Genomic DNA, 14,738 nt, shown 5'->3' with positions numbered 1-14,738 from the left:
TCGCCGAGTATGCTCAGGCCGAGCTCCGAGTATTTATAGCTGCTCGGTGATAAGGTTGAATCGCTCCCGTGTGCATGATTTGCGACTGTTTGACAGCTTTATTACATGGGAGGAATGTGTAAGAAATAGACATTCCTCACATGTAATAAAGCTGTCAAACAGTTTTAAATCATGCACATGGGAGCGATTCAACCTTATCACCGAGCAGCTATAAATACTCGGAGCTCGGCCCGAGCATACTCGGACAGAACATACTCGCTCAACACTAATCATAACTTCTAGTTCATGTCCTCCTATTACCCTGACTCATCACTGCATATACTTGTAGTTCATTGGAGTTTCCCGAGAAGTACTCCATTGGTTTGACCTTTGTGCTTTTCTGATTTTATAGAAGAAGCAGGAGACAAGATATAAAACATGGAAATCCAGTTACCCAGTGCCGTGGATTTAATCTGAAAGGTATTTTACAGAATTATTTTTAGCAATTTCTACTAGAAAACTGGTGATTATTGACCTCCGAGAAAAACTTAGGAGCCAATTAATCACAGCCTTTACGCCTTAAAACTGGCAAAAAATCTTTGAAAAGTTATACAAATTTTGGGCGTTTTTTACCAGTGTGACTCAGCTCTGCTGAAACGGCTGGGGCGGGACGGGGCGTGGCCACTCCCGCCCATCAAATTTATGTCAAAAGCTGGCACTTTCTATGCCAGAAATGATACTCCAGTGCCTGACTAGAGTATCATTACAGACACAGCAAACAAACATGATTGCCACTTCGAAAAGATGGCGACTTCATTAAGTTGACTCTTAATGAACTTGGCACATTTTATTTCAGCTAGACTGGCATAGTACAATTGTGCACTACGCCAATCCTGATGAATCGGTCCCTTGGTGTGCATAAACCCCAAGAAATCCATATACACATGGATTTTGGTGTTGATTTTTAGCCTCATATTGCAACAAATATTTTAATGTGTGACATACTTTGTTGGCTTTGTGTTTTCTGTATACTTGTGATTGTTGACATAAAGAAACTCCATTTTTTATGGAAAATAATAGAAGTCACAGAAAATAGAAAACATAAATTTTTCCATATTGTATGATAGAAAGACCCCCACCCCTGAATGGTTTATAACCTTTTCAATTCAGTGAGTGGGTTATTGCTGCGTGTAAAATATCTCCCCTGTCACTGCCTTAACAGCAAGATTAGTAATTACCAGTTTATTTTTAACGGTTCTAATTTAAGATATGAGCTGACATGTCACTTGTGCTCTCTGCTTCTTTCCTTCCATGCTCTTTTTTTTAACAGTGACAAGACTAGTTTAGGAACACTTGATAAACAAGAATATCTGGGGTTATTGTAGACACAATTATTTATTTTTTTTCCACTATTTTTTGTGCAAAGAGAAAAGTCCTGTAATTGTAAATCAACTAGAAAGAACACACTGACTATAGTAGTACAGCCTAACAAGTAACCACAAGATATTTTCTTTTTCAAAAGATATAATGTATAAAAATATATGTAACCTCACATTTCTAAGTCACCCGATTAGGTTTCCAATTTACATCGTGTACCTTGAACTTTGATCACTGAGCACAATTCCTGATTAACTGGCGTTTCATTTATAGATTTTTCCATTGTACACTTATGATTCTCTAGTTATTGATGATTTATATCCTTAAAGCCAGTGGTTGTTTAAGCGGGTGGCAAAGAAGCTGTGATGTGGCTTTAGTACCTTTTATTTTCTTCCATTTGGCTAAGATCTAGGTAGCTAGATACATTTTACAGTTTTAGGCTTATTGGTGTTTTTGGCATGGTTTATAAGCCCTTATTTCTTTCTGTGCAGAGTATAGGAACACTGAAGAGATTATTCAGTATGGAGTCAGGAATAATACAACTTTCCTGGAGTGCACTGCAAAATCTCCGCAAGCCTCTGTCCGATGGCTCTTGCAGAAAGATAATGATCGAAGGAAAGAGGTGAGTTCAGGGAAAAGGGGCAAATCATGACCCAAGCAAAAATTCTACCAGAGATTCCATATTAAATTCTATAGATGAATAAATTGACATTGATCTACAGCAGTGTTTCCCAAACTCCAGTCCTCACGGCCCACCAACAGATCATGTTTTTCTGGATTTTTTTTTAGCATTGCACTGTTGATGGAATTATTATCAAAGCATCAGAAATTGCAACAGGTTCTCTCACCTGTGCAGTGATAAGGAACTCCTGAAAATATGATCTGTTGGGGGCCTTGAGGATGGGAGTTGGAGAAACACTACTCTAGAGGATGGATATCTCAGTGGCTGTGTCAAAACTACAAATTTCAGCATGCTTTGTGTAAAGAACTGGGGTCTTCCGTGGGCATAATACTACTCAGACAACACAGGGTGAGGGTAAAACAGTGTGGCAATACTTTATTGAACCACCAAACAGACAATAAACATATAGGACAGTCCCAGCAAATACCCAAGATGGTGCAACATTACACAGTCTCACCCTTCCGCTGACCCACCGCGGATAGAGAAACTGCGACTTTCGGACTTCCAGGACCAACTACCTCAACCAGTCATACCCCTCTTTGGGTGGACACCCACAGAGAGGAGGTAGTGGCAAGCTTATGAAGCTGACAGTCCATTGAGGTACAAGGCCAGGAGACCCGAGGGTCCAAAACTGGCTTCTCTGAACATCTCCATGGGTTCCAGGCGACAAGATGGTCTCAACCTGGCTAACCCAAACATGCATATCCATGGGACCAGGTGACCTCATTGTCCCAACCTGGTTTCCCCAAATGTATCCATGGGTTCTCTGATGGTCAATGGAGCAGATCTGTATCCTTCCAGCCAGGGCCGTATACTCTTAGGCTGGCATCCTGTAGAATCCAACTCTGTGTCCCTTTGGATGAAGCCATGCTACCAAGCTGCTGTCCTGAAGAGTCTCTCTGATTTTTTTGATTCTCTGATTCTCTTTGCAGCAGGATAGAAAACCCTTTTCATATTTACATCTGTGCCTAAGGTCATCATTCACAGGTCAGGGGGAAAGGTGCAGGGCTCATGTCTCATTGTTTGAGCATTTAATCAATTTGCATAGTTTGTATCCCCCTGCTCTGTAAATCAACAACTAGCTGGCTTAGTACAATATGTAATTATATTAACAAACGTCATTGTTCCCCAACACTGAGTCGTTGTCCTGCATACAATAAGTTGCAGTAAATACCAACTAAAATGTCCACATTCAGGTTTATACAGATACTAGTCTGTCCTTACTGACCGACCAAAGAAAAACACATAAATTCAAAAGTCAACATAAACATAATAGTGTATTTCTCTTAGTCTAACAAATCTAGACGTCTGGCTAATTAAGATTAGAATCTGTGTCGTCACACCTTGGCACCAATATGTTACAGAAAGTTGTAGTTTTGCAATAAGTGGAAAGCCACAAGATGCTGTTACCTGCTGTAATGGCTGAAGTGAAGCATGGTACAAGTAAATTTTGAGACAAATAGTGTATATATTTCTGTTTAGATTCGACTACATACAGAACAAACTTTATACATTGGCTCTACGTTTCTAATATGTAGTTTGAAATGTCCCTAAATTATTGGTGTAGTTTCTCACTTGGGACTTTCCAAGTATCGGTAAACAAAAAGTCTTGGCGTAATCTGCAATCACATAAAATATGGTGACTGTGCAGTACTACAAATCGGCTTATATTACTTACTACTGCTCATTCTGTCCCCTTGTGTCATGTTGCTGGGTTATTAGCTGGAAAATCAGATCTATAATTATAGTATCATCCAGATATATATTCTCTTCTTCACTCACTGCTATTATTTTCATAGAGAGATGATGTTTTTTTCCAGATGCACTTTTCTTTGACATCTGTGGCTATTTCCAGAAAGCCGCATTTCATTTCTCTATAATTAGACATCTTATTTCCACAATAACTATAATGGGCCATTACCCATCAGTGTTCATAGTGACGCAGACAGAACCAGTGAAATACATTAGTGCTTGTAAGGGCTCTCTGTGCTCACTTCTCCTCTCCACTTCTGTGATACTCCATAACATTTTATAGAACAGGACGCCCTTTGTGCACAAATGCTTCTTCTTTTGGGGGAATTTACATTTTTCTCTTAACAGACGTGTTCCATGTAAGATAAAAAAAATATTATATTCATGCCAATAAATCCTGCCTATGGTCACACATAGCATTTTTGGTCATTGTAGAGGTGTGCTACAGTGGCCCGATGTTAGGTGCTTTCTTGTCATCACTCACGTGTCCCCACAATATGATTTCTCTCTCGAATGCACACACACTAGGGACAATTTAATAGGAAATTCATGAACTTGTTTCATGTTTTTGGGATTGTGGAAGGAAACTGGAGTACACTGAGCAAACCGAACAAACATGCATGGAAGGTACAAACTCAATTCAGGTTTTGGTCAGATTTGATCCCACTGCAACACAGCAGATGTTCTAACCAATGAGCCACCTGTGACATAATTCCACTTTATAGAATCAATTTTGTAAACTTGAATCCATTAGAGAAAAATGCAATAGGAAGAACATACATACGGTGTATAACTGAATATGATAGAGTAGCATTGAAAAGCCATGAATTTAGTATACCAAGTATATAATGGAAGCAGTTCTAGGACCATTTCTACAACTTTAAGAAAAAAAACATTGCCGATTTCAGAAATTCCATGCAAAACCTAAACATGTGACTCTAGCCAAGTTTAAGGAGTTATCCTACAAGGTAAATAAACCTATGGAGTAACGCACAACATTATTTTAACAAAAAAAATTCATTGTCCAGTGCATTTTTACCCCTATAGGCACCTTTACACACTTTTCTAAAATTCTGGTCTCTTCCCTTCCTATAGGTGGGCAATAGCTTGCCCAATGTGACCAGGAAATGGCAGAATCTTCCAGAAGTACACCGCTAACAACATATCTCTTGTCTTCCTCTCTTGTCCTGAAAAAAATAATCCCTTGTATGCAGTCTTAGCAACACTACTAATAAATAACTAATGCCTCATTATCTATCTATCTATCTCTTCTCTATTGTTCCCTGTGTTACAGCTATTGCCAGGCTCAATTTCTCCTCCGATTACCAAATAGAATACAGCGGAGGCTTGACTGTCAGATCACTATGCAGGGACAGGGAAGCTTCTGGGCATATGCGTCCACTAATGAAAGTGAACCAACATGCCTGCCACAAGAGAAACAGCATGGGGTACCATTACAGATGAAAATGTATTTTACATACAAAACCGCACACTAATGTTAATGGATGTATACTGCAAACACACTTCTTTTCTAATGCTCTATTGAGTTTCAAACAATACATTTCATGGGACAATCTTTACCTGCTTCTTCACAGTGTGCAAAGATGTCATAGTAGGGTACCTACAAAAACTTGCTCATCTGTAGCTCTGGAGATGCAATAATATTACATAAGTGGTAGCAAATCCTAGAGATCAGTGTACTGAAGATAACCAGAAGTCACAAATTTGTCTCTTATGAAATACACCAATGTATTTTTGGTTCTTTTCAGCATGAATTTACCATATAAAGTTTACACACAGGGGCAGAGGTTTTATCTTCAGGATTCAAGGCTTACGTAATCAGGCTTCTTATTTGGGTTGAACATTTTAGTTGAGAATGGGACCTCTACACTTAACACGCCAAGAAATTGTTCAACTCTTTAATTTTTCACTTCCCAGGAAAGTAGTTCCTCTTGTATGAATGTCAGTGATTCTTTACAATTGGAACTGCTGACCTGATCACCAGCTGCTCTTTCCTTCTAGACAATTCCAGCATCACTGTCTGGAAATGAGGCTTCTGATTGCCAAGAAACAAATGCTACTTGGAAATATTTTTCACTGTAAAATAAACCTAAGTATCTTGCAATCTTTGGAGTGAACATACGAAAAAGAATTTTTCAGAACCAGATGTAATCCACGACAGCTGATTATGTTAGTGCTTTGCTACACACAATAGAGCCTTAATATGGATCAGACAGAAACACATCAAATAAACCCACGTACATGTATGGTTAATGCTAGGAGCCTTACACTTATGTCAGCCGCCTTATATTGCAACTCATTGTATTTTCCATTACCATATACTGTATACTCATTTCCAATGTACAGCTTGTGAAACAAATATTTTGTGTTTTACATTTATTGCATTTTTGGAAAGAAATAACAATTTATCTGTTTTGGTAATCAAACGTTCACAAATTTCACTATGTAGAAATGTTTTTTATATTGATATGTAGATATTGGATATGATTAGCTTATATCCAAAACATTACATTTTTTGAGGTCAGAATAGTACATTTTTGAGGATTAGAGATGATTTTAAAGGAAACCTGACAGCTAATAAATGCTGCCTGGTCAACGGGCAGCGTGTATCGGACACTGGCTACATGATCTCAGCCAGGTATGTTTGACTCTGAAACGCTGCGGAATTTCATAAAAGAACATAGTTTAATAACCACCAGGAGACTAGTTGGACAGGAGGGTTCCCAGCGATTTCTACGCCTCCTCCCCTTGAGTGATAGGTCTGTCCCTATGCATGCAATCTCTGGCAACTCTGCTAATAAACTATGACTTTCTCTGAAACCCCGCAGCGTTTCAGAGTTAAACAAATACGGCTAAACTCTTGCAGCGTCTGGTACATCCTGCCTGTGGATTTGGTAACATGTATCTGCTGTCAAGTTCCCTTTAAGAGACATCTTTACCCAAGCCTGTTCCTCTACGCTTTGGAAACCAATTACTTTTCATACATTTTTTAAAAGAAATAACTTTTCAAGTCTTAAATAAATGCGTGCATAATAATTTAGCAATAATAGAGAAGCAATTGGAGCATTGTTGAAATGTTAGCCTCCGCTTTATAATGCTATACATGTTTGGTTTACACACTTACCTAAATACTTTTCTGATATTGGCTCTATTCCTTTCACAGGTGAAGCTGAATGAAAGGATCATTTCTACTGGTCAAGGACTGCTTATTCGATCCATTCAGGACTCTGACCAAGGATTGTATCACTGCATAGCAACTGAGAACGCTTTCAAGCAAACAATTGCAAAAATCAATTTAAAAATCTTGGATTCTGAACTTGTGACTTTCATGACTGATAAATCCCAGTGGATCTGGGCCAGCACGTTGAGTGGACTGCAGTTTCATCCCAAGGACCTCACTGGATCATTCAGTCACTCTGAGATGCAAATAATTAACCAATACTGCAAAGAGAGTAGGCAGAAAAAAAATCCAGCTTTAGAAATACCAAAGCACAACGGTGAATATAGTAAATTAAAACTCATTATGAATACCAGGAAAAGCAGGAATCGGAGAAATCAATTGCCTGGGTCTTAAGGATTGGCTGCTCCTCTATTTACAGCTCTAAGTTGTGTTACAAGTCACCTACGTGCGAACAATATGGAAAAAAAATGAAATTCAAACCCATTTGGCTTATATAACCATACCTTCAAGTGAACTCATGATACTGAAGTCCTGCTTTTGTAACAACAACTAAATGCCCAAGTATTTTAGCATATTCCGCCAATATTGAACCAGTTGGTGGTAAATGCCTTCACTTAGCCTTGGTCTTTTGTTTATGTGTTACTGTAGTGTACATAAGTCAAATTTGGTTTTATTAACCCTTATTTATTAGATTTTATTTTTCAGACAGTAATTAAAATGAACATAACAAATGAGGTTTCATGTTGTAGCTAATACTCACCGTTGGTCCAGAGTCTATTTATACTGTAGAAACGTAGAACGTATTAAATGTATTGGAGTGATCCGGCAAAGTGTCTTAATACATTATCTTATAGAAGAGATATGAATCCACAGTACTTAAAGACAACCTGTTATCAGGGTTATGCATATTAAACTAAAGGCATTGCCATACTAGCACTGGTATACTGATTTAATATAAACTTTCAGTGAAGCCAGGTTTTTATAAAAATCATTATTATAAGTTTTGGTCTCTGTGCATCGGGGCGGGCCTGTGGGGCAGGACTGTGGGTTGGGTCTTCGGCTTTGCCATTGCCCCTCTGCTGTCTGTCGTCTTCCTTATTTAAATTCCACGCCGGCGGAATTCAATCACGAGCAAAGATCTCAATCTGCACATGCACCGCCACCGGCGCCATTTTCCCAGAGACTGCTAGAAGATCACTCTGCACATGCGCCAGTATCATTTTATTGAAGCCCATCAAGAGGTAAAACGACGCAACTGCTGCCTGCGGCTAGGACAGTGCCAGCACAGAATTTATTGGCGCCATTATGGCAATACCTTTACTTTAATATGTATAACCCTGATGACATGTTCTCTTTAACAACAGTATTAGGGAATCATATAGTAAACTGTTGGAAAGCTATAGCAATGGAGAATTTAAGGCTTACATTGTATATATCTTGATGAGAAATAAACATGGAAGTAATATAAATCATGGTTGGAAAAATCTGAATTTGATTTGGAAGAGAGGAAAGTAGTGAGGATTGTTAGAATATTCTCATAGGCCAGCTTTTCAAAGGAAGTGTAAAAATCTGTTTTAAAACATTTGGGACCTCATTCATCAAAACTTTCAAAAAGTAAAGCCATCTTTGTTGTCCATAGAAACCAATCAGAGCTCAACTTACATTTCTTAAACTGCACTGGCAAAATGATAGCCGAGCTGTGATTGGTTCCTATGGGCAACTAAGATAACTTTTCTTTTAACCAGTTTTGATAAATTAAGTCCTTTATGTTTGGTGTTTAAAAGGGAAAATAGGACATTCTAAAAACATAATTAATGTTTATAGAGGTTTCTCAGAATCCTGTTTTTTTATGTTTTTTTTTTTTTAATTATTATAACTATTCAAGGGGCAGAAGCTCAAACTGCCGTCCTCTTGTCTAGGCTGGAGAAATCCAATTTAATTATGTTATTTTAGTACATTGTTTAAATCAAACAGCAAATCAGTAAGGTAAAGTGTAAAGATGTTACGTGATTAATCTATGTGAAAATCCAAATTTGTTATTTTTATATTTTGCAGTTTTTTTAACACATATTTAAGACTGTACATTGGAACTTAGTTATTGTAACATAAAAATAAACGTTACATTTTAATTTTGCTTACAGAGTACCATTTTACGGTAACCTATGATATGATGAACATATGATCGTTTGCTTCTACTACTTTAAGGCCCATTCACAAGACAAACCTATATTAGAAAGGTTTCAACTATGGAACTAATATTAGTCCATAGTTATTGACTTTATATTGAAATATTTATTATGTTTGAATTATCCTCATGGAAGTAAATGGATCCTGATCGTACAGTATATTACTTCCATATTATGTCTGTGTTAGAACGATATTTGTATCTGGAATATGGGAGGAAATAAGGGTTAATATACTTAATTTACAAGTGAAAATATGGATAAAAAGGCAATGAAATAATATGTCTGTTAAGAACAATACTGACCTAATATATGAAGCTGAAAACAGATGAGATGATCCCTAATAATAATCTTTATTTATATAGCGCCAACATATTCTGGCAGCGCTTTACAATTCAGAGGTTCATATACAACAGTCATAAGTAACAGTTAAAGATAATACAATAATTACAGCAAAAATAATGATGACCCTGCTCGTAAGAGCTTACACTCTACTATGAGGAGGGGGTGACACAAAGTACAGGGGTTTATTTGCAAGGATGGTCCAGCCATCTTGAGGGGATGAGGGATAGATAAAGGCTGCATGAGCTATCCATATTTCATGTTTGTATTAACTGCTATTTTCTTTCATATTTATATATGGTCATGTAAATTAAGCTGAATTATTTATCCTGTCTGACACTGATCTTTGATATTTTTTTTCATGAAAAACCCCTTAAAGTCCTGTCCTTAAAGTGAGCACTTTACCTTTAGCTGCTTTCCTTGTAGCATTAGATATGTTAGTCCTGTGTGAAGGCAACCATTCAACACCCAAATCCACTCTTTTAGAGAGCAACCCCTGGCATAGCCATGATTAACAGAACTGTGAAGAGCCACAAATCATTCATTGTTTATCCAAGTAGGGCAGGAAAGGCCATTTAAAGGAAAACAGTTATTTTGGCAACATTTTACTTTTTTACATATCGCAATCCGTATTAAAAATAAAAAAAAGAAATCTTGCAATTTTCACACTGGCCATTGAGGCTCTTTAGATCCAAACTTCCTGTTGTCTCAGGAAACAACGCATGTACATAGCCACAATAATCAGATTACGACCTATCTTTTGTATTAAAGTGTCTAATGAGCTTGTGAAAAGTCATTGTGAAGAGAGAGGAGCATGGTCAATTGTGACGTCACCTATTGTGATCAGCTATGTGAAAATTGCAAGATTACTAATTTAGTTTTTTTTTATATATATATAAATATCATGATATGGAAAAAAATATTGGCAATTTTTTGTTTAGAATTACTTGTAACACAATAACTTGATTTAAACAATAGGTCATTTTCTTATAATGGCTTCCCTTTAAGAATAAGGTATCGTAAATATCTGCAAATGCAGAGGTATGCGTGTACAAGGCCAATTATTGTGTGGATATCATTTGTATACATATCTGTTGAATATGGTCACTGAAAAATATCATTTAATCCACAAATTTACTGTGTGTTTTACTGTTATTTATTGGAGTAATATAGTCCACCTGTAGTTTATGTCACTAGTATTAGCCATATTTATGGTGGAAAAAAAGCCATATTTACCTGAAGCAACCAGTGGCTTGCCCCATTCTTCTCTCCAAAATGCCTTCCATTCAATATCAAACGTACTAGCGTACAGTCTTAATTTTAAGTAAATGGTTTTAGACAAGTACTGATGAGACTTCATTGCTGATGAGTCCATTTCACTTAAGTATTTTTTGCTAACTCTGTGTCTATGTTTAATAACAATTTTGATAAATCACCTACATTTTAGTACATAAAGAGCAACATATAATCTTGCACCTTAGTTGGTATTATTGTGGCAATTTCAGGGAGCTAGACCTTCTTTTTTATCTATGGACCATTGTGCCTAGTATACCATCAGGAAGTGCCACAATAGCTAGGTTAATTATCATGTATGGATTGGTAACGTATAGGAGAATATGACTCATATGTGGTATATAAAGTTGTCATCTTGTTTGAGAATAGCAAATATTACAATTTCTGGTCCAAAGGAATTGCTAGTAGTGATTATAAATTAGTAAATAGGACACTATTCTTATAATATAATATCAACTAATATAAGTTTCAGCAAAGTATCAGAATTGGCTTACTTGATATTTAATGCTTTGTGAGGCTCTTCTATAAGTTACTATGTAAAATTGCTATTCATGTAAATAGTAGATTTATAACTGTGTACTGTGAATTCTCATATGCAACACACATCTTTAAATATGTCTATCAATGTACAGATGTAGACATTCTTTAAATGACAAGGATGTTACGATACAGGAAGATACTGGCGCGAAAGAGTTTAAAGCCCCCAATATTGACAGATTCAGATGAAACTTTAATGCATATGAAAGCACTGGCCAACTGATTGTTGGGGAAGATATCGATCAATCATGTCTGATTTTGGCTGCCAATCACTTTGTTCTCTTGGAAATAAGCCGATGGCAGACATCTCTGCGGGCAGCGTTCTCATAGAGAACACCGATGCCCTTGGCCAGACAAGTGCTCCTGTGTATAGAAGAGACCGCCAAAATCGGCCAAACAACACCTAACCTAATATGTATGGGGCCTTAACGCGACTCCTAACAATACCAATCCAATGGCTTTGTTGTGTTGAGTTGACTTTCGGCATTGTGATCTTTCTTGTGTGTTAGTTTAACATCAGCAACATCTGTATATGCACCAAGTACAGTTCACAAAGATATTTATGCCGGTTACCCTATCTGAACCCAATGTTGGCAATTCCCTGTTAGAAAGTTGAGTCCAATTTTTCCAGCTTTCAGAAAGAACTAGCATATGGTACACCCCGATGTTGCCATCCAATCATATTGCAAAGTCATAGCTTTTACCACTGTATCATTACAAACATGCAGGGGCAGATAGAAACATACCACATACAGTACCTGTGCCACAGTTCCATGTATGGCCTCTGACATTAACAAGTATTGCTATAAATTGTATTTTACTTTGCACTAATCTACAGTATCAGATCTTATAAAGAGACCGATTTGCTTCACAATATGTAATGAGGTATTATAGGTATCTTGCACAGAGACCTGTTAAACAACCTGGATATTATTGTATATGTGCTGTGCACATGTGAAATAAGCTCATATACTGAAAGCCTCAATTTGATCGTTTTTACAAATCCCCACTGACTTTTTCTGTGCAGAGACAATATGTTGTCAGTCTTTTAGCTTCTTTACTTTTATAATTTACTTTGCTGTTGTAATATAATTGCTCACTTTCATGCTATTTAATGTGTCTGTTTATAGCCTTTTAATATAATGTACATAGATTTATGTTTATATTGTGTAACATCTATAGCTGTACCTACCACATATTATGCTGTTGCTTACACATTATTTTCAAGGTCGGTACTTTCTCATCCAGCAAACCTGTACCCTGCTCTGTATTGACAAGGGACAAAAACTCTGAAACAAAATATTGGGCTACAGATTGTTTGGCTAATTTGAGTTTACTTCCTAATTTGCATATATTGGGTACTTAAAATTTTGTCTGTTAGTCTGTGATGTCTATCTGCACTGTCTCCATATATTGTACATACATTTACTACAGAATGAAAATGTATAACCATTAGCATGATGAAACTGTTACTACGGTGAATATGAATGTGTTTACAGTACATTTATCATTTAGTAATTTAATAATGCTTTTCATTGCTAGTCTAAATAAAATATAGTTACATTGAATTACATTTTATATTTTTTCCCTGAAAACGTTTTATTCTTAAAGAGTAACCTTTATTTTATTTTTATTTTTTTCTGTAAATCAATAGTATATGTGAGGATAAGAAACTTTGTAATATACGTATGTTAGAAGAGAAATCTGCTTCCTTCTACTGGACTGATCTCTAACTCTCAATTCACTGGTAAAATATGTCTTCTGTGAATACAGACTTACTGAAATAGGAGATGACACCTGCTGCGCATAAAATTCTATCGAGGAGAGAGGAGCTAGAGGTAGGCACATACATTCTGCTGCAAGTTCTCCTAAAACCACAGTTACACTTTGATGTTTTACTTTAATCAGTTTCTAATGTAAGGTCATGCACATGGGAAAGAAAAACAGCAGTCACCCATACATATTAAATGGGAAACCGTTGGGGAAATCTGACATGGAGAAGGACCTGGGCGTCTTGGTTAATAGCAAATTAAATTGGAGTGCCCAGTGTCAGGCAGCAGCTGCGAAGGCAAATAGAGTCATGGCATGCATCAGAAGAGGAATAGGGGCATATGATAAGAACATTGTTCTTCCTCTGTATAAAGCGCTGGTAAGGCCGCACTTAGAATATTGTGCACAGTTCTGGGCTCCGGTGCTCAGGAAAGACATATTGGAGCTAGAGAGGGTACAAAGGAGGGCGACTAAGGTAATAAAGGGAATGGAGGGACTAGAATACCCAGAGAGGTTGTCAAAATTAGGCCTATTTACGTTGGAAAAGAGAAGGCTTAGGGGACACCTCATAAACATGTATAAATACATCAGGGGGCAGTACAGAGATCTCTCCCATGACCTGTTTATACCAAGGATGGTGACAAAGACGAGGGGGCACACTATGCGTCTGGAGGAAAGGAGGTTCCTGCACCAGCATAGAAGGGGATTCTTTACGGTCAGAGCCGTGAGACTCTGGAACTCTCTGGGAGAGGAAGTGGTGATGTCCAACTCACTTAATGAGTTCAAGAGAGGCCTGGACGCCTTTCTTGAGAACAATAAAATTACATCTTATGCTTAGTTAATTAATCCAGGGATTTAATCTGACTGCCAGATTGGTGTCGGGAAGTGAATTTTTCCTCAATGATGTAAATTGGCCTATACCGCATGTATTTTTTTTTTTTTGCCTTCCCCTGGATCAACGCTGCGGAATAGCTGCAGTGCACAAGAAATAGGCTGAACTGGATGGACGCTTGTCTTTTTTCGGCCTTATAAACTATGTAACTATGTAATACAGATTTAAGCAAAGTGTTACACACGCAGGTGGCGCACGTGGTTCCTGGACCCACTGTACCATGGGGCCGGGCTTACCTGGGGGGGGTAACTAAGTGATTACCTGGCATTCAGTGGAGCTCCTGATGGTGGAGTCAGGCTTGAGCTGCAGGTCGCCGCTAGGTTTCACTTCTAGGCAGTCCCTAGTAATGCAGACCCTGACCCCAGGGCTCAGGTATGCAGACACGGATAGGACTAGGGCTCTGTTCAGACTACTTGGTTCAGGATCCATGGGTAGAACAGTTAATGACACCGAGACTCAGACAGGGCTGATTCGAAGACTGGTAGGATAGTCCAGATATACAGAATACTCAGATAGGCACAGTTCAGACACACTGGTCTGGGGTACTGAATCAGGGACTGGCCGCAATAGCACCGGAGTTTCAGGTTGAGGACTGGCTGTATCAGGACCAAGGACTTCAAGTTCAGGATACTGGCGTCATCAGGACAAGGGGACCTCACAACTTCACTAGTAGACAACACACTACCTAATGAAACTTTGGTTGCTTTATACCTCCCTATTAGGAAGGGT

General features: G+C 37.8%; 1 protein-coding gene across 1 annotated transcript in view; it reads left to right on the top strand.

Annotated features, from left to right (window-relative positions):
* Positions 1–9,121, top strand: part of SEMA3C (semaphorin 3C) — a 165,268-nt gene extending 156,147 nt beyond the window's left edge. Inside the window, exons 16-18 of the mRNA XM_073652309.1 lie at positions 392–459; positions 1,848–1,978; positions 6,975–9,121. Of these exons, the coding sequence (XP_073508410.1) occupies positions 392–459; positions 1,848–1,978; positions 6,975–7,385 (610 nt within the window). The 3' untranslated portion in view covers positions 7,386–9,121. The remainder of the gene's footprint in view (positions 1–391; positions 460–1,847; positions 1,979–6,974) is intronic.
* The last annotated feature ends 5,617 nt before the right edge of the window (positions 9,122–14,738 follow it).

Source organism: Phyllobates terribilis, unplaced genomic scaffold (assembly GCF_046119375.1).
Source record: "Phyllobates terribilis strain yellow unplaced genomic scaffold, ASM4611937v1 Scaffold_11__3_contigs__length_659146591, whole genome shotgun sequence".
Classification (NCBI taxonomy): domain Eukaryota; kingdom Metazoa; phylum Chordata; class Amphibia; order Anura; family Dendrobatidae; genus Phyllobates; species Phyllobates terribilis.
This window is presented reverse-complemented; position numbering and strand designations above follow the sequence as displayed.